This window comes from Protomyctophum parallelum (genome assembly GCF_964188405.1).
Source record: "Protomyctophum parallelum genome assembly, chromosome: 1".
In the NCBI taxonomy this organism is placed as follows: domain Eukaryota; kingdom Metazoa; phylum Chordata; class Actinopteri; order Myctophiformes; family Myctophidae; genus Protomyctophum; species Protomyctophum parallelum.
This window is the reverse complement of record NC_139697.1, coordinates 66507572-66533280: the sequence shown is the minus strand read 5'-3', so window position 1 is coordinate 66533280 and position 25709 is coordinate 66507572. Positions and strand designations below refer to the sequence as shown.

Here is a 25709-nt window from a genome sequence, read left to right as displayed (position 1 = left end):
GCACTACCATCTATTTACTATCTTTCTGTCCTGGGAAATCAATTACATTTTGTTTATTTATTTATTTTTCATCCAGGTTTGTCTCTTACAAGTGACCTAGAATAACGGCAACACAAGGATTCAATAATAATCAGCATTAAAAAACGTAATCTTAAAAATGTGATGAAAGATGAATATTTGCACACAAAAAGCATGGATTCTATAGATTTCAGAGTAGTTCTTTAAATCGTTTACAATGTTTTGAAGTGTGTTCCATGCAACAGGTGAAACGTTTTCTTCCAACTTTGGGCATAAAACAAAATGTAAATGATGCAACTTGAAGAGAGAAGATAAAGTGAGCCGGAGGACATTTTCCAAGAATATGTTTGAACATATGAATGGCATTCAGTTGCATTAGATTCGGCCATATTGACATTTAAAGGGCCTTGCAAACGTGAAGCGAGGAACGCAGGCGTTGTTGCCTGGATCAACACCGGTCTCCTCCAGGTCTGTTGAAGAAGGGGTGCAAGTTAACAACGCAACGCGTAAAAAACCCAGAATAAACAGAATCCAGGTCTGGTGAGTCGCTGGCCGGGCGTGTGCACGCAACGAGCACACGCGCTACAAATTCACACGGCCGCGCTCACGTAAATACACTTGCGTTGTCGCACACCGCGACTTCTCCGAGCAAAAACGCCAGGTCTCATTGAAATTCAACTATATGCGCTTTTTATCGCTCCCCGTTTGCAAGGCCCTTGACCCATTCTGACCTGAGATCAGATTCTAAAAATGTCTTCTACATCCTGACAGTTTTCATTCTGACCTGAGATCAGATTCTAAAAATGTCTTCTATGTCAGTCGCTCTTCAATTTTTCAAAAATAGCAGACCTACAAGCTCGTAGCGTGCCACTCGGTGGTGCGCTATGAGCTTGTAGATCTGCTATTTTTCAATAGCTAAAGCACGACATGATGCTAACACCAAAATGGGTTCCCGGCCAAAGTGGGTTAATGCGGTACCTTTACCAGCTACTTTCTCTGTATGAAAGGTGTGCTAATATGCAGATTTGTTTTATCTCGTCCGGCAGCTTTCTGACCCAGTACAAGGGCGTGTACGAGAGAGATGTCAAATGCCAGGTAAAGATGTCTCACAACTCGGGCAGCGTGGTACAAGCTCCTCCCTCGCCAAGCAAGGAGACCGAGGTAATACTCACGGTAACGTCACTCTCTTTGGTTTTGCGCTGCAGTTTATATATGGCTCTTATCCTCCTTAGATTATTTACGAGCAGTATTTTTTGCATTATCAAACCAAATATGTCTGACAAACTGGTGCTCCCTCAATATATCGCATTTCAACGCATCAAATGTAATTGATGAGGCGATAGGAGTCGGGAGACATTATCGTAGATGCTGATGGTTATGCTTCAGGCCTAGTGGTGGAGACATATTGGCTCTTTACAAGCTACAATATAATATCATGATTTATTATAAGTACCATAAGTGACTGTTGAATATAAAGGTTAGATATAAACGACTACCAATAACGGTATAGTATAATGTATAATTCCTCTGCGGTGCTCTTATTTCCAATTGAACCCAATGAATGTTAATGTGGTGTGGGCAGGGCGACGGCTTCTCTTCGCTGGTCCAGAGTACGTCTGTGTTGGGTAAGGGGGTGAAGCATCGACCTCCTCCCATCAAGCTGTCTTCCGGATCAGGAACCAGCTCCTCAGGTACCAGACCCTTTGCAAACTAACCTAAAATAATTCCTGTCCTGAAAGAATATACACGTGAACTTGGTTTAAGTCCTTGAACATCTTGATAGTAGAATTCTACTGAGGAGCTTTATGCTGATATGTTTTGCAGTATATGTCTATTGTATAATATTGTATATTAACGGATGAAAACAGTGTCTTACTCAAGCATATGGAACACACAATACTGTTTTATTTCACACACACACATTCACACAACTCGACTATGATGGCAACTCAAACTAGCACTTTGTACAGTAACCGTGTTCTTTCAGCCAGGTAATCGACTGTACGGACACAAGAATATACAAAAACACACCATCAATAACATGGACATATCAGTGCTTGTATGTATAAGCATTTATGGTAGTTATATGCCCAGTAAATAAACATTTATAACCACATTTCGCCCACTCACCAGCTCAACTTCACCCGTCGACAACGATGTCGAATGCAGAACTGAACCGCGGCCAGTTGACGCATGTGTAAATGAGCCTACCTGCACACCTAAAATTAACAAATATGCACTCCAACAGTAGACACAGGATGAAAATGACCACACCATTAACTAAAACATTGAACTCCTAAATGCATCTGTATATTGCACCAACACGTTTGGGTCTAACTCTCCCAGAAAGACTAAATATATTTTCGCCAAATAAACAACATACATTGTGCGTGACCACTACTACCAGAAGAGGTCACTATCACACCACTCAATACAAAAAAGGTAATGGAAAGAAATGGCAAGAAAATGTTTATATATTTTTTAGCATAAGCTTTGACTGTACTACCTGTACTGTTGATAAGCTTGTTAGTGATACATCAATCAAAAGCAGTAACTATGTCTCCCCATGCTGTCTCTACCTTAATTACCCTACTTAATGAATCGTTTCACACCTAGACCTTTTATATCCCAATAGAGCACCAAAGTCCTGACGTCACTCGCTCATCCATCCCCTGGTTCACGGAAGTCATTTCTCTATGGAGAATAACATGGGGGTCATCTTAAAATCCTCTCATACAAGCATTTGTGGTCCAAAAATAAACAAGCTGTCTCAGCGTCATTGTTGCGGAGGTGTCTCTGTATCGTTCATGACAGTCAGTCACTCATATTCTAGCGAAAAAGTAACTATTTCTGCAGCAGTAATGTAGTCAGCAGATTCTTCATATCCATATGAGTGAAACGGCCGAGATGATTTTATTGATTATTTTTCAAACGCAGTTCTTATATGAGGATATCTAAAATCCCCCTATGGGAATAAAAATTACATGAACCCGTCGACTTGGCGCCCTCTACCGATATTGACGTCAGACTTTGGCGCTCTATTGTTTTCCGCAAAACAATAATAATGATGGTGACATTGAAGTGTTTTAACGTGACGCCTCCTCCTCTTCTGTGGTCTCCAGGTAACCCATACAGCTCTCAGACCAGTGGTCTTCTCAAGTGTCCTACGCCACCTCCAGCCAAAAGCCAGTCACTGAACAGAAAGCACTCCCTGGAGATGGGTCAGGTGGGCCTGCTGTCCCCTGCGGCTCTGTCGCCCATGGGCTCCACGCAGAGTGAGTACTGAGATGGGTCGGAGTGAGTACTGAGATGGGTCGGAGTGGGTACTGAGATGGGTCGGAGTGAGTACTGAGATGGGTCGGAGTGAGTACTGAGATGGGTCGGAGTGAGTACTGAGATGGGTCGGAGTGGGTACTGAGATGGGTAGGAGTGAGTACTGAGATGGTCGGAGTGAGTACTGAGATGAATCGGAGTGAGTACTGAGATGGGTCGGAGTGAGTACTGAGATGGGTAGGAGTGAGAACTGAGATGGTCGGAGTGAGTACTGAGATGGGTCGGAGTGGGTACTGAGATGAATCGGAGTGAGTACTGAGATGGGTCGGAGTGAGTACTGAGATGGGTAGGAGTGGGTACTGAGATGAATCGGAGTGAGTACTGAGATGGGTCGGAGTGAGTACAGAGATGGGTCGGAGTGAGTACTGAGATGGTCGGAGTGAGTACTGAGATGGGTCGGAGTGGGTACTGAGATGAATCGGAGTGAGTACTGAGCTGAATCGGAGTGAGTACCGACCGACATGGTAGCTCTACTAGGGTCGGGAACCGGGAGCCATCATATATCTGAACTCGCCATTTCTAACCTAAAATAATACCGCTATTATTATTCTCTTTTCATTCCATTCCATTTCATTTCAACCTTTTTATGTAATTCCCGGAAAACTGAGACCCTCTTTTCCAGCATTGCCGGAGTCCAGAATAACAACAACAATATGAAAATAATGAATAAATAATTAAATAAATAAAATAGCATGATTAAAAGAGAACTACATCACATGAACATCAATTAAAATGGGTACATTTTAAGTTGATATATCCGACTGAAAGCGACTTAGGAGAACAAGAGAGATGTACTTAAGCAAACCCTGTAAACAGTCCTCAGAGTGCATAGAAAACTGTCCAAAATGTTTAAAAAAAAATCACACCCGTGTGAACTGAGTGGTGCATTAATTGGGGGGTCCGTAGACTAATGCAAGTCAAACAGGGGGTCCTTGAAATGAAACGGGTTGGGAATCACTACTCAATGTGGGGGTCCAGTGCTCTGAAGAAGCACACCGGCGTGACGTTATCACCTCTCTCTGTCTGCCTCTGCCCAGGATCGGGGACCCCGAAGCCATCCACCCCGACGCCCCCCACCAACACTCCCTGCTCCACCCCGCACCCGGCCGACGCCGCCTTGGGCACGCCCACGCCTCCCGGCAGCGACCCGTCGTCGGGTCTGCTGCTGCAGGCGCAGACGACGGGGGGGCTGCTGCAGACCGCCCCCCTCCTCGCCTCCCCCTTCACCCAGCAGCAGCTGGCCCTGAGCCAGCCGCTGCCCGTCATGACCATCCCCATGGGCGCCACCTCCATGACCGCCGCCGGCGCCACCGCGTCCTCCTCGCAGGTCATGGCCAACCCCGCCGGGCTCAACTTCATCAACGTGGTGGGCTCTGTCTGGTGAGAGAGAGAGGACATGTCTTTGTTTCCTTTTTGTCTCTTTTGCCTTACGAATCCTACGATACTTATTTAAGGGTAACTGTGGTAGAATTGCAATATTACACTCGACTCGAGGGTGTGGTTAAACGTGATCATTGCCACTTCAGTGATGCTTGAAATTCGACTTCGTCTCGTTCCTGACCGCATCCCTGTCGTGGCAACAATCACGTTAACCCACACCCTCCCGTGTAATATTGCTTAAATCTTTCACTGGTATTCTTTTTCCACAATAATCATTCTATTTGTTGGTGGGTTATTTTTATATAGCAGTTCTCAGACACTGATGAGTGGCTCTAACCCGATGCTGGGAATCCTTCCATCTGGGGGTCTGATGCCCACCATGCAGTCCTCAGCACAAACTGGTAAGAGAAGTGCTATACTTGTTTCATGCATCCCACTTCAGGGATATTTCACTTGCAAATAAAATATTAGAATGTCCTTCTAATGCGCCATGATTTTCCCATGACCCTTTTAGTTTTTTGTGTTTTATTTGATTTGAAAGCGATTTATCCCTTTTTAAGGACGTTAAGAATCGTGTTCCAATTTCGTAAATTCGTAAGTATTATTTGGTATGGATAATGAATTGTTTTGTTTTGAATGGCACAGGGAGTCCGTTTGGCCTGAACAGCGGTGCTGGGCTGAGACCACTCAACCTGCTACAGGTATGACACTCAACTTGGTGTAGCGTAGGTTGTCCTGCTCCCGCACCCGTGTCAATCCCTTCTTTTCCATAATTTTATTAGAGGCAGCTGTGGTGTTATTGTTGTTAGTCTCACTTTTGATACAACAGCGTCACATCACGATGCATTCTTAGCAAATGAGAGGTTTAAAACGGTTCAATTCTTCCCCTGCTTCCTCTCATCCTTGTGGCTTACGTGTGTGTGTGCACCATCCTCCCTCCTGTCTTCCTCCTGTCCTTTATACCATTGCTCCTTCCCTGTGTGTGTGTGTGTGTGTGTGTGTGTGTGTGTGTGTGTGTGTGTGTGTGTGTGTGTGTGTGTGTGTGTGTGTGTGTGTGTGTGTGTGTGTGTGTGTGTGTGTGTGTGTGTGTGTGTGTGTGTGTGTGTGTGTGTGTGTGTGTGTGTGTGCGTGCGTGTGCAGATCCCCACTGGTCCTCTGATCTTCAACTCTCAGCTCTCTCAGTTCTCCCCTCAACAGAGTCAGTCGGCCACAAACAGCCCTCAACAGCAGGGGGAGACGGTGAGAGACATTTGCATTTTGCACGCCATCTTCTGTGTATTTCTCCTCGCGAAGTGCGGAATTTTGTGACCAATCTAAACGGGGTATATTTTGCATCGCAAAACGCAGTTTATAGTTGAGGGACGCAATAAAACAACGAACTCTGCATCCACGGGATGCACTACTGAACTACTGTACTGTTTTTATTCGTGTTTATTGTGCTAGCTTTAGTTATAATCATCATTTCTTCTTCTGTTTACTACATGGATATAACCACATTATAACCAAAAATATTACTCATAACGTCGTTGAAGTGGGACTCATAAAATGTCCCTGGTTCGATTCCCGCTCGGGACGCTGTGGGTGCTGGCGGCGTGTTTCCTCCTCCGTCATCAGTGCCCATACCCGAAGGCGGGGTTGGCGAAAGGGCCTTTCTGTGTGGAGTTTGCATGTTCTCCCCGTGTCCCCTAGGGTAGGTACCCTCACAAAAAACATGCAGTAATCCTGGTCACTAAACTGCCTCCCCCTGGCCAGCCGGGGCACCTGATGGAGGGGAAAGGAACTGGTTGGAATAACGTGTTCCTTCCACGCGCTACGTCCAACCAGGGAAACTCCCCCCTGTCAGGTGTAAAGGAGCAACTTGGACACTCAGGCATGAAGGAAGCATGAGTTCAAGTCCGTTGCTCTCCCCTTGTCCCCCATATATGGGGACTAGGTTGGTGGAGGGTGTGTAGAGCCCAGGATCACATTAGATGATTGACACAGGGGTGAAAAATGGGTTACAAAATCGTGGGATGAAAAATATATAAAAAAATGAGTTTTAGATTCTAAAAGACCATCCCTGCATCCCGGGACTCTACATTACATTGAAAACCTATTTACGTCACTGCTTGTATTAATTCCCACTACTGAGTAACCTGGCGGCGGACTATCCAGCACTATATCCACCTCGGAGCTCTATATCCACAAATCATTATTATTATTATTTTTTTTAAGAAATTTTTTTGTGGCTTACGCCTTTATTGATTTTTTAAGGGATAGAAAGTAGGCTGACAGGAAACGGGAGAGAGATGGGGGGATGACATGCGGTAAAGGCCGTGTCGGGTCCGGGAGTCGAACCCGCGGCACACCGCGACTGGATCACCAGTCCGGTGCCCAGACCGTTACGCTACGGCCTGGGCCCACAAATCATTATTGTCTTTTTATTTTGAGAAACAGGCCTGTGATGATGTCTGCTTTGATTCATTCCCTATTTAACCTGTGCTCCAGGGCGACCCGGGCTCCGACCAAGGTCTCGGAAGTCAACAACAGACGGTCATCAACCTTGGAGTGGGAGGTTTCATGTCTCCACAGACGGCAGGTATCTCTCTCTCTCTTCACACACACACACACACACACACACACACACACACACACACACACGCTTTAACACATCCCTGACATGTTAGTGTTTCTAACTAACTTAGCACTAATAAACGTCATGTGTTATTAGTTACTGGTACAGGAGGCTGGCATCATGTTGTCTATAACAAACATATATATATATAGTTTTGACTGAAATCAGCCATTGTTCCATCTCACTGCTACCGTTAATAACCTCCGTCAGGAGAAGAAGAGTTCCCCACCTCTCTCTCTTCTTCATCTGTTCCTCTCCGTTCTCTCGTTTTTGTTTTTTGTGTTTGTTCCACCCCACCCCCCCCGTCTCTCTCTTCACCTCCTCTGCTGCTGTGTGTCTTCTATCCATCCCCTCGTTTACTCAACCTTTTCCTGCTACCCTCCCTCCCCCATCACGTCCACGTGACTCTCTCTCTCTCTTTCTCTGACCTTTGACCCTCTGTCCTCGTATTCGCCGTGTCGTCCACTCGTCTCTCTCTACCAAGGTTATTATAGTCAATTCAACTTGTATTAACCCATTTGGACCTGAGGACGACTCTACAAATGTCTTCTAAATGCTGACGGTTTTCTGAAAAATCCTATGTTATGTTATCAGTCGTTCTCAAACATTTTCATGTCAAGGACCCCCAAAAATATATGTATTTGGCCGCTGATCCCCATCTGAAAATATGTTGTTACAGGGACCCCCCCCAGTAGCAAAGATTTGAGTTGAAAACGTTCACTCTGAAAGAATATATATTCAAAGATTTGCGCAACATTTTTCACGATTTTTCAAAAATAGCAGATCTGCTATTTTTCAATAGCTAAAGTATAACATACCGGTAATGCAATAATTACAAAACTAACTAAATCCGCAGAGAAATATCCTTACTTTTTCATTTGATTTCGTTACAGGTATGATGAAAGCTGTCAATTTTCTAACTTACACAATACACACTTATACAATATTTTATATATATTTTTACCGGCATGATATTCTGTCGTGGTTTCGTATAGCACTGTTTTTCGGCAAAGCCCGTTTAAAAACAAGCTAAAATTAAACCGAAATTGAGAACAAAAAAGGTATAAAACTAAAGGAAAATGCCACAACTATAATATCCTTGGCTTCTACGTTCTGCTGAAACCCTCGTCCCTAAACTCCCCCCCCACCACCGCTTGTCTCTCCATACACTTTTCATCCATGCCTCACACCTCTCTTATTCCTGCCCTCACCTCGCCCCCTTCCCTCTGGGACTCCCTCCCTCCCTCGTTTCCTTCCCTACCCCCTTCCCTTCCTTCCTCCCCACTAGTGCTGTCCCAGTTGGGCTGTGGGCTCGACGGCTCTGGGCCCCCCCAGCCCTCGTCAAGGCTTCAGCAACAGCAGCAGCAGCCACAGATTCAAGTAATACAGCAATTTTAACATCTCTCTCTCTCTCTCTCTCTGTATATATATATATATATATATATATACATATAGACGGTTTAAAAATGTCAACAATAATGGATGTTCCAATCCAAACCATGATGGTTTGGTTTTGCCCAGTCGAGTGAACCGTTTTGGTTCACTCGACTAATATCGTCACTGTCGGGCAGAAAAACCTTCTATCTCCATATTTTAACACCTTGGAGCGGTATAAATCTTAAAACGTGAATAATTCTTGATCTAAATCAATCCGTCCAATTCTAACCAAAGATTATGTTTTTGATGCGGTCGCTAGTCGCGTTAGAATTAATCATACCTCCCGTTGTTGTCGATCACCTTTGGGGGTGTTTTGGCTACATCCAGCTACTTCAAGCTACTCCCAAAATGGCACGGAGCAACCTTGAAATAGGTCCCGAAGAAACAAATCGCTGGGCGTCCTGATTTAATGGTTACAAATACCCCCGGGCTTTCGGGGTGTTGACTTTTTTGCGTTATTTTATTTTATTTTTTGTAAATTAACGCCCTACTTGTTCACACTATGGTGTCACTCAAAAGTAGCAGATCCACAAGCACGAAACGAAGCAGAGCTGAGTCAACAGCACGCCCGTGGCACCGCTTGGCCACTCGCTCAGCTCACGTAACGCTCGGGAGCACCTCGGTCCTCACAGGGATCACATCCCATGCTGTCTGCTCACGGCTGTGTGCCGTCTGCACGCTTGCCTTGTTGTACAGAACAGAAGCACGCATTCCTACGAAACCACGTTCCGTCCAGGTGAAATTGTGTCCCATTGGTATTGTCTAAGGGTCGCCACCATGCAACTCCTTGGGTCAAAACGGTTGCAAGGAGTAAAACAGTCTCGAGCCTTTGGTGTGGTTTGGGCTATTGAATTCCATGCGTTGAATCATTAGGGTCAACGTGGGTCAACATGCAACAAGGCATATCACACCGCAGGGACAACGCTAAAACCGGCTTGAGCTTTTTGGTGTGGTTAGGGCTTTAGGATGAAACTGTCTATAGGAACTAATATAAGGAGTGCTTCACACCAGTGGTGGAAGAAAGTACAATGTAGAAATACTGAGTCTGTTAGTAAGTAAAAGTCTGGAATTCAACGTTTACTTGAGTAAAAGTACAAAGGTATTGGTAACAAAATGTACTTAAAGTACCAAAAGTATGCAGAATGTGAATGAAAGTTTACAAATGTATGAAATGTATAAAAATCTTTTCAAAATAGCCGTTCTACGTTGTGAGCTTGTAGAACGACTGGTATCAAAAGGAATGTATAGGCTGAAGTGGTTAATGTATGTTTTGTAATAATAATCAATACTATACTTAGGTAAATAAATCCATCATCATCATCATCATCACCACCCCCTATTCATTTGGTTATTTCAGTTTTTAGACAGTTTCACACATTCACAACACAGTGATGACAGTGGCCAACCACCAGTAACGCTGTGTTCTCAGGCAACACAGAACTAAGCTGGGTGCTTAACCCATTCTGACCTGAGATCAGATTCTAAAAATGTCTTCTACATCCTGACAGTTTTCATTCTGACCTGAGATCAGATTCTAAAAATGTCTTCTATGTCAGTCGCTCTTCGATTTTTCAAAAATAGCAGACCTACAAGCTCGTATCGCGCAACTCGGTGGCGCGCTACAAGCTTGTAGATCTGCTATTTTTCAATAGCTAAAGCACAACATGACGCTAACACCAAAATGGGTTCCCGCCCCAAAATGGGTTAATTAAAATGCTTTAATTATTCAAATAAATGATTAAAATATGATACATTGTAGGCATAAGACATACAGTTTAAATGTAGGCATATCCAATGTAACATACAGTAAGCCTAATGTATGGTATTGGAGGTGTTGAGTTTGAAGTTGCTGACTTTGCTAAATCACAGTTGCCGAGCTGCATGCTTGTTTGTTTTTGCTCTGGTTTTTACTAATGATGCATGATATATTGGTCATTATACCTGTGATGGTTTTAGTTTAGTTTAGTTTTATTTGCACATATGTAAATAATAACAACAATATGGTGAAATAAAAGAAATACAGAAAGCAAATATACAATGGGAAACAAGATTAGTTACATACATGATGTGCTGGAAGTGCCAAACCTGTGACGGTATAGCAAGACCAGTCACCACATGGAAATAATTGGTTATATTGGTCATCATCCCAAAATGTCTATATTGTGCATCCTTAGTGGTTATGCTGGATGATGAAAGCTGGTGGTTTCTTTTCCAAAGCGAGTACCCCACATTGCAGTCTCATACAAAACAATAGATTTGATGACAATAGCAAACTGATGCTGGTTATTTAATGCAGTTGCTAGGTTATAATACTATCATAATAGTGGTATAAATAAGGTCATTAAGGCGGGGTATAAAGAGATGCAGTGCTCTTATCGTTGAGGTATAGCTCTAGTCTCCACCAAACAGACGACTACAGATTACTGCAGACTGTCGGTCGTGAGACTATGGTGCTAAAAAAATAGCCTACGGCTAGATATCTTTTGCCTGCTGCTTCGAAACCGTCGAAAGCCGACCCAACTTGCTCGTTCGGCTTTCGACGCTTCCCTACAACTTGCAACCTGACACGATAGTGTACTGTTTGTACCCACACGCACATTCACCAGCAGATTTTGGGCAACACTTACCGCCACCAACGTCGGTGTGGTGGAGAGTTACCTTTCGATGTTGGTACTAAGCCAATCAAAATGTGAGGTCGAAATTATACTAATAGATAATAGATATCTATACGTATATATATTTAAACAATGAATATAATATGATATTCTCCTTCATGTGAGGGTGGCTGATTTTGACCATTTTAATATATCTGTAAACATTGTTTTTGTAGTGTTTTCTGTGTGGGGTTGAAGTGTTTGAAGTGTCAAACACTGGTCCTCGCTTGACCGTTTCTCCCCAACACGACCCGTCTCCCCCAACATGACCCCGTCTCCCCCAACACGACCCCGTCTCCCCCAACACGACCCCGTCTCCCCCAACACGACCCCGTCTCCCCCAACACGACCCCGTCTCCCCCAACACGACCCCGTCTCCCCCAACACGACCCCGTCTCCCCCAACATGACCCCGTCTCCCCCAACACGACCCCGTCTCCCCCAACATGACCCCGTCTCCCCCAACATGACCCCGTCTCCCCCAACATGACCCCGTCTCCCCCAACACGACCCCGTCTCCCCCAACACGACCCCGTCTCCCCCAACATGACCCCGTCTCCCCCAACACGACCCCGTCTCCCCCAACATGACCCCGTCTCCCCCAACATGACCCCGTCTCCCCCAACATGACCCCGTCTCCCCCAACACGACCCCGTCTCCCCCAACACGACCCCGTCTCCCCCAACACGACCCCCCCCCCCCCCCAACATGACCCCCCCCCCCCCCAACATGACCCCGTCTCCCCCAACATGACCCCGTCTCCCCCAACACGACCCCCCCCCCCAACACGACCCCGTCTCCCCCAACACGACCCCCCCCCCCCCCCAACACGACCCCCCCCCCCAACATGACCCCGTCTCCCCCAACACGACCCCGTCTCCCCCAACATGACCCCGTCTCCCCCAACACGACCCCGTCTCCCCCAACACGACCCCGTCTCCCCCAACATGACCCCGTCTCCCCCAACACGACCCCGTCTCCCCCAACACGACCCCGTCTCCCCCAACACGACCCCGTCTCCCCCAACAAGACCCCGTCTCCCCCAACACGACCCCGTCTCCCCCAACACGACCCCGTCTCCCCCAACACGACCCCGTCTCCCCCAACACGACCCCGTCTCCCCCAACACGACCCCGTCTCCCCCAACACGACCCCGTCTCCCCCAACACGACCCCGTCTCCCCCAACACGACCCCGTCTCCCCCAACAAGACCCCGTCTCCCCCAACATGACCCCGTCTCCCCCAACACGACCCCGTCTCCCCCAACACGACCCCGTCTCCCCCAACACGACCCCCCCCCCCCCAACACGACCCCGTCTCCCCCCCCCCACTCCCCTCCTGCTCTCTCACTTCCTACTTCCAGCCCATAGACTTTGTGCACAACTGTAGATTACGATTTCTAGGTTTCCCCCTAGAAATGTTTCTGGCTTAAATCTGGTGCCTTGCTGCTAGTCAATATGTCATCTATTGGTGCAGCACAAACCATGCTGCACACATTCTAAAATCTAAATGCATTAACCCATTTTGACCCTTGATCAGATTCCAAAAATGTCTTCTACATCCTGACAGTTTTCTGAAAAAGCTATGTTTCTATGGCAGTCGTTCTTTGATTTTTCAAAAATAGCAGACCTACAAGCTCGTAGCGCGCCACTCGGTGGCGCTATGAGCTTGTAGATCTGCTATTTTTCAATAGCTAAAGCGTGACATGATGCTAACACCAAAAACGGGTTAAACACACTTTTCCTTTTGGCGCTGGGAAAAGCGACTGCATTGTTGATTTGACTTGATTTATGGAATTGGAACATCATCTGCTGTTTCGGCCATGCTGTTGATGGAAGCATACGGCAAAAAAAAGTTGTCAGGCTACAGTTAATGCACAGAGCCCAGCAAGCCCCTTGTCTCCTTGTCTCTTCTTCAAACTGTCCTACCAGGCTTCAGCGCATAGCAGCCTCACTAACTCATAACCAACCCTTCACATGTTTATTTTATAGTGCCACATATTGAGTTGAAGGTCTGGGAAAATGTGCCAGCTGTTGGAACGCTGCCCCACAACTGATTACAATAAGGGCCTTTCTCTGCCTCGCCCCTCCTCCAATGGAAGCCCCGAGATGGGCTTCCATTGGAAATGCATTGGAGCGGCCATTATACACAGACACAAGACAGACTCAAGACAGGCGTCTTGAATGTGTGAACCGCAGCCCAGTAAGGCCACCCCCTCCTGGTGCTGCGGCCATCTTGGATCCTAAACGCAATATAAACAATTGGAGAGGGGTGGGGCCGAGAAAGGCCCTTATTGTCAACGTTGGTATTTTAGCAAACTTAACAGTACAAGGTTGGGGTAGTAAGCACTATGAACCTTGGTAAACCAACAACAGGGTAAGTGATCCAAGGAATAATGCTTGCTTCATAATCAATCGCACGGCGCGCCACTCGGTGGCGCACTATGAGCTTGTAGATCTGCTATTTTTCAATAGCTAACACCAAAAGGTGTTCCCGCCCAGAATGGGTTAACAGTGATGTTACAGAGAAACACAAGCTTTGATTGACTTAATACTTTCAATTACAGTTTTGTAAAAAAGTACTGATGTAGGCTACAGTTATACACAACGATTGTGATGGCTGGTGGTAGGGCATTCCATATTGTGGTGGCATAAAATAGTAGAAAGAATTCATCCCCATGCTTGTGCCGACTCTGGTGGGAATGAGATCAGTAGCGCCCTCTGGCGTTGTGCCTGTGTAGGCATTTATCACCTTTTTTTTAAACCCATTTTGGGCGGGAACCCCTTTTGGTGTTGCATTATGTAATGCTTTAGCTATTGAAAAATAGCAGATCTACAAGCTCATAGCGCGCGCTACGAGCTTGTAGGTCTGCTATTTTTGAAAAACCGAAGAACGACTGATATAGAAACATAGCTTTTTCAGAAAACTGTCAGGATGTAGAAGACCTTTTTAGAATTTAAGTAAGCTAGACAGGTTGAGTATCTTGAAAAAAACGGAACCATTGCAAGTTGCTGTACTGTCGTTGCTCACATCAGTTGAAACCCAAACTCTTCTCCTTCTCCTTCTTCCTCTCCTCTGTGACAGTTGCAATTCTTGCAGCACCAAATGCAGCAGCAGCAAATGGCTATGGGGGCGGCGGCGGCTCCGCAGCTGGCGGCGGCGCGGCAGCAGCATACCGCCAACCAACCAAGAAGTAAGAGGAAGAGGAGCGTGCCGCAGCCACTACCCAAAACGTGACGAAGAACAACTCAATCACTCACACACAAAAACCCTTCTACCCCGACCACACACACACACACACACACACACACATCATCAGGATATGAATGAACCATGCTGTGCTATACTCGTTTGTCTCCGTGGAGACCAGACGACAACAAAAACAAATAACATTTTCTGTCTGTCCTTTTTTTTTCTTTTTGTAGCTGAGAATTAATAATTGTCATGATTTTTTCTATGTGTCCGGGGTTTTATTTGGAGAACCCTGGACCACGACGGAGGGACGGGATCATTTCTTTTTAGAACACGGGGGGTGGGGGGGGGGGACCTGAACTTTAAAGGAACATTATTCGTAATTTTTTTAACGGAAATTGGACTTCATATAAAAGGGTTCTTATACAGTATAGGTGGTGGGGAGGGGAAGGGGGGACCATTACACATTAACCTTCTGTGAGAAACGTCCCTCTGCAGAAACCACATCAACCAAGATTAACCGAACGACTAAAATCGCTCCTGCGCTCGCAGAGTTGACCCTCAGGTGGAAGAAGTCTTCCCTGAGCATCGTCAGCCGTAGCTCCGAAACTCCACCGACGAAAGAGCTACGCAGCAAAGTCCGGAGTGTTGAGATTAATCTGTAATCCAGCACACGAGGGAGTCGGTTGCCCAAAACGAACCGACCTGCAAGGTTACAAAGCAAACGCAACTCGTAACTAGTGTTGCCAACCAACCCTTGAAATAAGGAATCGTCCCTTATTTGGACTTATTGAACTGATAAGGTCACATCTTAGCAAGTTGAAACGGCTCATATACGTATACTATAATACAGGTTAGACTTAAACCCTCTGGATTTAGTAAACTGGACCGGAGTTGTCTCTGTACTTGCACCGCTTTTTTCTGTGTACAATCTTTGCCAGAAATAGCCGATCTACAAGCTCGCAACGCCTGGGTTCAAGTGGTTAATATAATATCTGGAAAAACTGTACATGTATACAGTGAGTTTTGAACTTTTTCTGTGCGTCCCTCATCTTTTTGAGTGGTGCAACCGCTCCTATAGACAGCTATGTGTGTGGCTGTGTCCCTGGGTCTGTCCCTGTGTCCGAGCACGAAACATAGCGTTTGTTCATCACCCAAGTGTCACTGTTGCACAGACACAGGCCAGGTAGGAGGGCGTGTAACAGTACAGCACCACTCACTGATTTATCACTCACTGATCTATCTTAGAAGTAAAGGACGCGTTTGAATTTCAAGGTAGTTGGCAACCCTACTCGTCACCTTGCAGGTCTGTTTTTATCTGGTGAGCAACACTGTTGGGGAGATTCACATTGTCGGTCACTGCCGGTGTACATTCTTTAGATACACACTGTCGGTACATTCTTAGCCATGCTAATTTGGGTCTTCAGAGTAGTGCCTGATGGGGCTGCCGGCCGCTCTACCTCTTTATAACGTCTGTTGGGAAGTCTGTGCTAATTCACTGGTTCTCAACCATAGGCTCGGGACCCCCTGGGGGTCAGTTAACCCATTCTGACCTGAGATCAGATTCTAAAAATGTCTTCTACATCCTGACAGTTTTCATTCTGACCTGAGATCAGATTCTAAGAAATGTCTTCTACATCCTGACAGTGTTCTGAAAAGGCTATGTTTCTATGTCAGTAGTTCTTCGATTTTTCAAAAATAGCAGACCTACAAGCTCTAAAAATAGCAGATCTACAAGCTCATAGCGCGCCACCGAGTGGCGTGCTATGAGCTTGTAGATCTGCTATTTTTAAATAGCTAAAGCATAACGTAATGCTAACACCAAAAGGGGTTCCCGCCCAAAATGGGTTAAGGACTTAAGACCTTTTTAATACCCCCCCCCCCCCATAAAATCGAAAGTAATCAACTAACTATACTATAGACTGATCAAACTTAATTTAATTTAATTAAAACTAGCCAATCTACAACGTTGCGTGTCGTGAGCTTGTAGATGGGCTATTTTCACTATTTCTGTGGAACCGAGTCAAACAAAAATATAATGCCTCAACTCTAAACGATTCCAAGTGCTTGTCAGGGTTGGGGTCTCCCCAGTTCAAATATGATTTTGGGGGTGGGTCGCGGCCTGAAAAGTTGAGAACCATTTGCTCTATCGAAAACCCCTGTGCAGGGCTGAACCCAGGCCCATACATGCAACAAAGCGTGTCTGTTTTTTGTACAGCATAATATTTTGATGATGAGAAAAAAAAGAAGCATTTCCTTTTAATTAGTCCAGGATCTATGACTGTATTCTTCACAAGACGTCAAGCGAATGGAGTGTTTGTGTTGTGTGAGTGAGTGAGAGAGAGAGAGAGAGAGGCATTCCCGGACACTGAGGAATAATTTTTTTAAAGACTGTCTTTTGTCAGCAGTTTTATTGTTATGAAAAAAATGAAAAGGAAATATATATTGACAGTGGAAAATACAACTTTTAGATCAAACAAAAAAAGTGTCTGGATTTTCTTTTATTCATGCCGCTGCCTTGACACTCTGTGCGACTTTGTCGATGAGTTTGCGGATCTCTCTGTGGCGTGTGGTGGCCCGGCTGATGCACTCCTGCAGCTTCTCTGCAGACAGCGATGTCCCACCTGAGTGGAAGACAAAATATTAACGCATTTCGACCTGAGGACCATTCTACAAATGCCTTCTAAATCCGGACAGTTTTCTGAAAAACCCCATGTTTGTCAGTGGTTTTTCATGTCAAGGACTCCAAAAACTATATGTAATTATGGCCGCCAACCCTCATCTGAAGCAAAGATTTGAGTTAAAAACGTTTGCTCTGAAAGAATATATATATTCAAAGATTTGCGACACATTTTCACGATTAAAAAAAATAGCAGATCTTCAAGCTCGTAGCGCGGCACTGTGCCGCACTATGAGCTTGTAGATCTGCTATTTTTCAATAGCTTAAGTATAACATATGGCTTAAAACACAAAGGGTTAAAGCAAAATAAATTGTTAAGCCAAGTTCCAACCTGTGATTTGTGAAACGGCTGTGCCCCCACCCACACACCAGCTCTCTTGTTTCCTGAACAATTGGCACACTGTAAAATTATGTTTTGGTATTATTGTTCTAAACCTATGTTCCTAGTACTGTTCTTCACAATAGCTCATTTATATAGTGCTTTTCTAAGTATGCAATATTGCTTTACATGAAAGAAAAGGAACCGACTTAATTAAGAAAAGGAAAAAAACTAAAGAAATGAGAAAGTCCTACATTGAAAATGAAAAAGGCTAAGCATGGGTTGGGTTGAGTTGGTGGGGGGGGGGACATCTTAACTCGAACTCAGCTGGGAAAGGCTAATCAATCTGAAGAGATGGGTTTTGAAGGAAAGGGTGTAGGGTCGTACATAAAGCCAGCCAGTTGTTCGCAGATTGAAGCTTTAACATTTGCCTTTATGAAGTAGCCGAAACCATGTACGTATTCTATTGCTAAGAGAAGAAAAGCAATTCTGAATGCTGCCTTCCGGAATGGCATGGAAGGAATGGCATTTTTGCATCTCTTTCAACGTAGTAAATGCTGCATTCATGGTCTGGAGAGGGCAGGGGCTCAAGCCCCCTGTGATGTCCATGTGTGCACATCCCTGGCCCATGCCACCAGTACACATCGATACAGAACACCCTGTGACATGGAGAGTATGGGTGCCTGGCCCGTCCACGCCACCAGTACACATCGATACAGAACACCCCGTGACATGGAGAGTATGGGTGCCTGGCCCGTCCACGCCACCAGTACACATCGATACAGAACACCCTGTGACATGGAGAGTATGGGTGCCTGGCCCGTCCACGCCACCAGTACACATGGATACAGAACACCCTGTGACATGGAGAGTATGGGTGCCTGGCCCGTCCAATGCCACCAGTACACATCGATACAGAACACCCCGTGACATGGAGAGTATGGGTGCCTGGCCCGTCCAATGCCACCAGTACACATGGATACAGAACACCCTGTGACATGGAGTATGGGTGCCTGGCCCGTCCACGCCACCAGTACACATCGATACAGAACACCCTGTGACATGGAGAGTATGGGTGCCTGGCCCGTCCACGCCACCAGTACACATCGATACAGAACACCCTGTGACATGGAGTATGGGTGCCTGGCCCGTCCACCAGTACACATCGAAAAGCATCTTCTCACCTGGCTTGTGGACGGAGCAGAGACGGTCGTCCTCGTCCATCACCACAGTGAGCTGAGCGGTCGACAACATCTCCTCGTCTACCGTGGGGTCCACAAACAGGATGGAGCTACAACGTGATATTGGATAGAGTTTCACTGTTAAAACAGGTTAGTTGCCTTGCATCGTTTCCTCCACCGTTGGTGTAATGCACTTTGGATAAAAGCACTATATGCATCATTCAGAACTGTGTTTTTCAACCAACGACTGTCTCTGGACCTAATAAGAGGGTCACCAGATAGTTTTGCATAGCCAGACAATTCCACAATCTCCAAATGCTACATAGTCTGAAATATAGCCAAAAATATATTTTGAAATATATTTTATTTGATTTCCATTTCTGCCAAGCAGCAAGCTGTGATGATTTTTTTTAAATATTAGAATACATGTGCATAACTAAAGACTAAGCGGAAGTGGGGATGTGGCTTCACATCCACTTTATCGCTTGATCATGAATCTGGGAGATTCTGTGCTCTGTGACTATATGACCGGAAGCATTTGAAGATTCTGTGCTCCAGACTATATGACCGGAAGCATTTGAAGATTCTGTGCTCCAGACTATATGACCGGAAAGCATTTGAACATTGTGGGAGGCAACAGTCTGGCCACGCAAGACTAGCCACCAGATGGACAGCATCTTTGAAGCAGGAATTTTAGCTTTAAGCTATTGAGCACTTGATCGAATACTTTACTAGTCAGACATTTAAACAGCATGTGGACTTAAGGCTAAAAGGACAACATTAAAAAGCCCCAGGGAATTGTTTCCAGGAAAAACACAGCATCTCCTTGTAGTCTGACTCCTGATAGATGTTTATATCAAGCTAATTTCGAAAGAAACCAATATTATACATCCTTTAATTAATGGATGGTGTCAGGGTTGTTCTAAATGTGGGTGGTTCCAGATCATGGTTGCTCCCTCTAGTGTTGAGGCGGCTGTGGGTGTCACTCACTTTGAAGAAATTGTTAAAGGACCACTTCACCACTTTTCAACCTATCTTCCTATACGTCCTCACTAATAATCAATCATCAGCAATTTTTTTCTACTCGGTCTGTGTCTCATAGGAGGGCTGTGGGCAGTTCAGAAACCGTCTTCCAGTGACATCATCAATGGGGAATACAAGCTAATAAAAACAGGCAGGCTTTCTAGTCCTTTTAAATCTTGTTTAAAAAATAATTTGCCTAATGATGATGTCACTTGAAGACAGTTTCTAAACTGCCCACAGCCCTCCTATGAGACACAGACTGAGTAGAAGTATTATATGAAGATGGGTTGAAAAGTGACCAAGTGGTCCTTTAAGACAGGTATGAGGGCACTGTCTCTGACTATCTTAAATACCAATCCCATTGATATGTGCTTAACCCCGTCTTCCACCTGGCCACTAAGCCATCACAAACAAGCGAGGTGTGTTGGAATTCGGTGCGCCGTGGGCTTACTGAGGATGGAACACTTGTTGAGGTCTTTTTTTTTTTCTTCTTTTTAAACATTGACTTACTCGTCAAAGATGCAGAAGGAGGTGCTGACGGGGTGCTTGTGAATTCGCAGACCACTTCTTTTCTCAAAATTCACCGCGGGTGCACATGTCTCCGTGTCGATGGTGACCTCTGGAAGTTGCGCTGAAACGGATAGCAGTTCACGGTATAATGAGGTTGTGTTCGTAAACAGTTTTTTTTATTCTGACCTATTATAGAATCTGAAATGAAGATTGATTGTGTAATAATGAATTGAATTGCATTTTTATAGCGCTTTTCACAAAAGTGCTCAAAGCGCTTTACAATGGTTCATTCATTCATACATTGGGAGGTAGAGCGGCGAACAGTCGATGCCAGCGTCCTCACTTCCCACATTCACGCACCAATGGTGGCTAGCTCACACCGACCGACTCATTAGAGGCAATGTGGGGTTCAGTGTCTTGCCCAAGGACACTTCGACATGTGGACAGGAGGAGCCGAGATTCGAACCGCCGACCCGGGGATCATTGGACGACCTGCTCTACCTCCTGAGCCACAGCCGCCCGCCCTGTAGAACCACGTTAATCTGCAGGGAACTTACTGTTCTTCAGGGCAGCCAGCAGGGCAATGATACAAGCGTCCAGCAAGTTCCCGTCGTAGTCGAGGCACATGAGGTCACAGTATACGACCCAGCAGAGCTGAAACCCAGTATCGTCAGGAATAATGGCTCAAAATGTATACAGATATAATAAAGTTTACATCGCAACTATTGGTGCAACAATTACATCGAATCGATTTAATGAATTATGAATTGTTAAATTCAGACTAGACGGTTAAAAAAAATCTATTAGAATGTTAATTTGTTGATACATTAAATAGTAAAACAATACAGAAAAAACACTTTGACTCAATTTGATTAATTAAATAGAAAATGTCATTGATAATCGCCAATGTATAGGTTGTGATTTGACGGCAACAACAAAGACAGTGAGCGTACCTTTCCTTTTTCAATGCACAGGTCTTCTGTCTGTATCACCTCAGAGCTACAACACCAAAGGAAATGGATTATATTACATTTGAGTAGGATTATTAACAGCCAAATAAATCCCACTTCTGACTTATTTTCTTCCACGATATTTTGTCCCCCCGCCAATTTAGTTGTTGTGTCAATCCTACCGATTATTACCCCTGGATCAATAAAAGAAGAAAGGGAGGGAGGGTCTTTCTGTAGCCGTGTTGATTTTGTTGACTTTTGTTCACTGACAAACTAAATAAAAACTAAGCCATGATGACTAAAACTAAGACTAAATATATTGACAAGTCATTTTATGTTTGGTTCATTTTGTAGGCCTCAAGATCAGGTAGATTATAGTTGTAGTCACCAATGTACAAAAAATATATATATATATATTTTTTATATAATAGGTAGTTAAACAACTAGTCGACTAGTAAACTAGGCAACTACCGGTAGTCAACTAGTAAAAATGACTAGAAGTGAATGCCCTAGTGTGTGTGTGTGTGTGTGTGTGTGTGTGTGTGTGTGTGTGTGTGTGTGTGTGTGTGTGTGTGTGTGTGTTTTTGTGTGTGAGATACATGGTACCTTTCAATGATATCAGCCATAAACTGACTAGCGGCCTGCGCCTGTTCTCCCGGTGGTCCCGGACGAAATCGAGAGGAACACAGTGGTGGCAGGTCCACGTTGGGCACTGGAACACACGCACATGCACATTTTGACAATGTCAATGACACCATATTAAAGGTACAGTTAAGGTTACATTCACAAAATTATGGCATATGTCCATATATAGCTACTATATATAATGGCTGAATATAGCTGATTAGGAAAGAAAGAAAACTTCTGGATTAAAACAATCCAGAAGCTTTAGAATTGCATAACTTCATATAGTCTGACTTCATTCAATACAGGCTTGGACAGCTTCCAATATCTTACCCACTACATACTGTAGAGAAAAACAGGATATTTACAACTAAGGCATCACATTTGATTAAAATATATAAAGATTGAGAAATCCGAGATGGCTCAATATTTCTACTGACATTTATAAGGGCTTATTACATGTCTTGGTTGAATGATTGGTCAATCGCCGAATTCAGTGGTGTCTATCTATTAAAGCACTAGAAAATGTCACCATGGTGGCAGACAGGCAGCTGTTACACACGGAGCATAGCCTACTACAGTTATTTCACCACTTTGCAATGCGATGTTGGAACGTCACTTTAAAAACTTCAAACCAAACGCGGGTGACACGCCTGGCCACTGATGGTCGTCGTCCTCAGGAACGAAACATTCCTAAATCGCAAAAAAAAATTGAAGCCCAAAAAGTCAACCTCCGATTTTCATAGATTATATGCATCTCTATGGGCAGCAGACGGTCAGCTGAGCGGTTAGGGACCTAGGGTCTACAAAGTGAAACACTGAAAGTGAAAATATTCAATCACTTTATTTCTATGCAGAATATTACCAACAAATTTACATCACACATCAATGGTGTACTTATAATTGTACTACAGCATGTATTAGTGAATACATGCTGCAACACAGTCCACTTATCCCATATATTCATATTTACCATCCAGCCTCTCTACCCCCGAGCCACCGCCGCTAGTATAAAAAAACTATTAAGTCAAAACGTAAAGATTCTTGCACAATAGAATAGAACTTACCAATGTAACCTTTATGAGGTGCCTCCACGGTTGGGTTTGCCAGCTCCTTTGGTTGGTGAAACATTAAGGTTTATTAATACACATGGATCTTTAATGGAACAACACAGGCCTACATACTGCTATTTGCTTAGGTTACATCACTGACTCACCACTTTGATCCCACACATCACCGTGGTGCTTCCAACCTTCACCAACGCAGAGCCATCTGCTGTGGAGATGGAGCCTGTGTGTGGAGGACAACGGTTAATCACATTTATTAATAGATTATTCAGAAAAAAATATATATACATTTAAATAAACCAATTCATATAATAATAAAACATGCGGCCCCCACCTTCACTTAATGCGATTGTAGATCGGCTATTTTTGCTACGACAGTAATATGCACTATGGCCCTACTGTGGAAATATAGTGGCCCTCTCCATGGTCAAAGTTTCTCACCCCTGATCTACAAGCTCAAAGCACGGCTACTTTTAGTTTTGATGCTTTCGTTTGTCGCTGTAGCATATCATGTAGGCCAGGGCATTAGTTCCCAAAGGGGGGCCTTAGTTCCCTTGATGGAGTTCCAGAGGGTCCCCGGCTAGATGATAGTTTGGAACCAAATGGACCCTTATGGGTCTGTAACTCTGAGAGTGTACAAATGGAACCAAATGGACGCCATTGGGTCCATTTGGTTCCATTTGTACACTCAGAATTGAATTAACATTGATTTTACAATATAAATTGGGAGTCTCCGAGATACAAATGCCATTAAATGGGAGTCGCATATCAAACTGGGGGGTCCTTGAAATGAAAATAGTTGAAAATCACAGCAGTGTTGTGATGTTCCTCACCTATATTCAGAGTTGTGGTTCTAAATTCTGACAGTTCCCTTCCATCCGGCCGACAGTTTTCTTTCTGAATGAGAAAAACCTTGCAGGTTAATTCAGAAAACCAACAATGCAGTACTGCTGCGCTGTTTGAGACCATTAGTAATCAATTAACTATTAATCACATCATTGAATAACCGAAATAACGTTTAGAATCCAAATTTAAATGTGAAGATCAATGTGTGCTGACGTGGTGTTGAGTGAAGCGTTATTCATAGTCTAATGTTTTTGGTGGATTTTCGGTGGTGAGGTGACCACCGCTCCGGTGGTGAGGTGACCACCGGAGCTGTAATAACGTGGAGTGGTGGTGAGTAAAAACAGAGAGAAGGGCTAGGGGAGAGCGGTGGTTTGCTCTTCACCGCGACTCAGTGAAGTCATGTTGTAGTTCGGTGGTCACCTCACCACCGAAACTCCAGACTATGAATGGGCCTTTACACTCACCAGAAAACTTCTGTGGTACTCCAGTGGCTCAGCAGTTCTGTAGGAGGTGTAGAGGATGCCGTGATCATTAATACACAACAACAATAACAGGGGCGGCGGTGGCTCAGGGGTAGAGTGCCTGGATGGTAACCGTAAGGTTGCCAGTTCGAACCCGGGCTCCCCCAGAGTTACTGTCGAAGTGTCCTTGAGCAAGACACTGTCTGAACCCCTAATTGCTCCCGATGTGCTAGTTGGTGCCTTGCATGGTTTCCGCTGCCATCGGTGTATGAATGTGTGTGTGAATGGGTGAATGTAATGCACAATCTCTGTAAAGCGCCTTGGATAAAGGCGCTATATAAATGCACCATTTACCATTTAACAATGATATTTGATATTACATTTCATTAGGTGACAGAGGAAAATATTTGAATGAATGATTATGATGAATAATCTAATATCCAATTTATAAACTTTTCAGTAGCACTTTATGTGCAGTCAGTGTTATCCTTTTAAGACAGTGGTTCTCAACCAGTGGTCCGGGGACCACCAGTGGGGAGTGAGGAGGTTCCAGGTGGTCCCCAGCTAAATGATGGAGAGTTGCTAAGCAAATGGATCTTATATAGATCTTTATCTCTTCATTCTCTTGAGTGTAAAATTAAACCAAATGGACCTTGGTTTAATTGTACGCTCTCTCAAGAGTTACATTATTGTTACACATCTGCATTGCTTTATTTACAAGAAGTCTACACAATTCAACCCTTCAACGTTTGCCTGTTATCTTTCCTAATGGTACCAACATCAATACAGAATGGAATGGAAACATCTTGTCCAATGACAACAAAATATTCGTTCGTTTTGGATCTGAGAGGCTAAATGTCATCAAATGGTGGTCCGTGTCTCAAATACCCAATAAATAATGGGCCTTGATATGAAAAGGGTTGAAAACCACTGTTTTAAGACAAATTGTTTACTCTGCTGCTGTTTGCATTTCTGTTTAATAAAGTATTCAATCAATCAATATGAAACCGGACACACGTTTTAACTATTTCTACTTTCATTAATGATAATAGTAATCTTAACGCATTGGATCATTTTCATTCATGTCACAATCCTGTGTACAGTCAATTTTATAACATTTGTCATGTAGAATGTAGATAATCTTACTTGTAGCCAGCCGCCATGATGTTTTGATTAACCACGTGGGTTTGGATGACGTCAGTACGGCGTCCTCCGTATGTCAAAAAGGGGGAAAGAACTTAACGCGTGACTAGGATGTAGTACAACGGTGTCTGTGACCGAGACCTAGGGCGCGTTCGGCTATGCGCACCGGGAATGTGGTCAGTTTGTTGAGTGTGGTGGGCGGTGACGTCACAGAGTGCGTTCAGTGTGCCTTATTTACGAACGACCAGTTACAACACACCATTCACACTGAGCAACCC

The 25709-nt window shown here is 44.6% G+C and overlaps 2 protein-coding genes across 5 annotated transcripts in view; one reads left to right on the top strand and one right to left on the bottom strand.

Moving 5' to 3' along the window:
• The window catches only part of supt20 (SPT20 homolog, SAGA complex component), a 29075-nt gene extending 14218 nt beyond the window's left edge, over nucleotides 1-14857 (top strand). Inside the window, exons 15-24 of one of the 4 annotated variants that reach the window (XM_083765066.1) lie at nucleotides 1065-1179; nucleotides 1601-1709; nucleotides 3141-3293; nucleotides 4389-4731; nucleotides 5038-5132; nucleotides 5377-5432; nucleotides 5872-5970; nucleotides 7219-7309; nucleotides 8634-8725; nucleotides 14520-14857. In XM_083765066.1, coding sequence (XP_083621192.1) covers nucleotides 1065-1179; nucleotides 1601-1709; nucleotides 3141-3293; nucleotides 4389-4731; nucleotides 5038-5132; nucleotides 5377-5432; nucleotides 5872-5970; nucleotides 7219-7309; nucleotides 8634-8725; nucleotides 14520-14672 — 1306 coding nt within the window. In that variant the 3' untranslated portion in view covers nucleotides 14673-14857. Of the gene's footprint in view, nucleotides 1-1064; nucleotides 1192-1600; nucleotides 1710-3140; nucleotides 3294-4388; nucleotides 4732-5037; nucleotides 5133-5376; nucleotides 5433-5871; nucleotides 5971-7218; nucleotides 7310-8633; nucleotides 8726-14519 lie in introns of all 4 variants that reach the window. The other 3 variants (XM_083765065.1, XM_083765068.1, XM_083765067.1) reach the window with 3 other exon arrangements.
• Nucleotides 14858-16506: 1649 nt separating this feature from the next.
• exosc8 (exosome component 8) lies at nucleotides 16507-25486 on the bottom strand. The gene is made up of 11 exons (XM_083762927.1): nucleotides 25435-25486; nucleotides 24292-24328; nucleotides 23815-23878; nucleotides 23131-23204; nucleotides 22982-23027; nucleotides 21897-22002; nucleotides 21294-21339; nucleotides 20898-20994; nucleotides 20341-20461; nucleotides 18811-18917; nucleotides 16507-17251 (listed from the first exon to the last, which is right to left on the bottom strand). Exons 1-11 carry the CDS (start codon nucleotides 25449-25451, stop codon nucleotides 17133-17135), a joined length of 834 nt encoding a protein of 277 aa, XP_083619053.1. The 5' UTR covers nucleotides 25452-25486; the 3' UTR covers nucleotides 16507-17132.
• Nucleotides 25487-25709: the final 223 nt, after the last annotated feature.

What these genes read in the sequence shown, in the direction of transcription:
- exosc8 (XM_083762927.1), bottom strand. An exon ending in AACCACAACTCTGAATATAG is followed by an intron (nt 23,205 to 23,814) that starts GTGAGGAACATC and finishes CTCCACACACAG; the next exon opens with GCTCCATCTCCACAGCAGAT. An exon ending in CTGCTCCGTCCACAAGCCAG is followed by an intron (nt 17,252 to 18,810) that starts GTGAGAAGATGC and finishes TCTTCCACTCAG; the next exon opens with GTGGGACATCGCTGTCTGCA.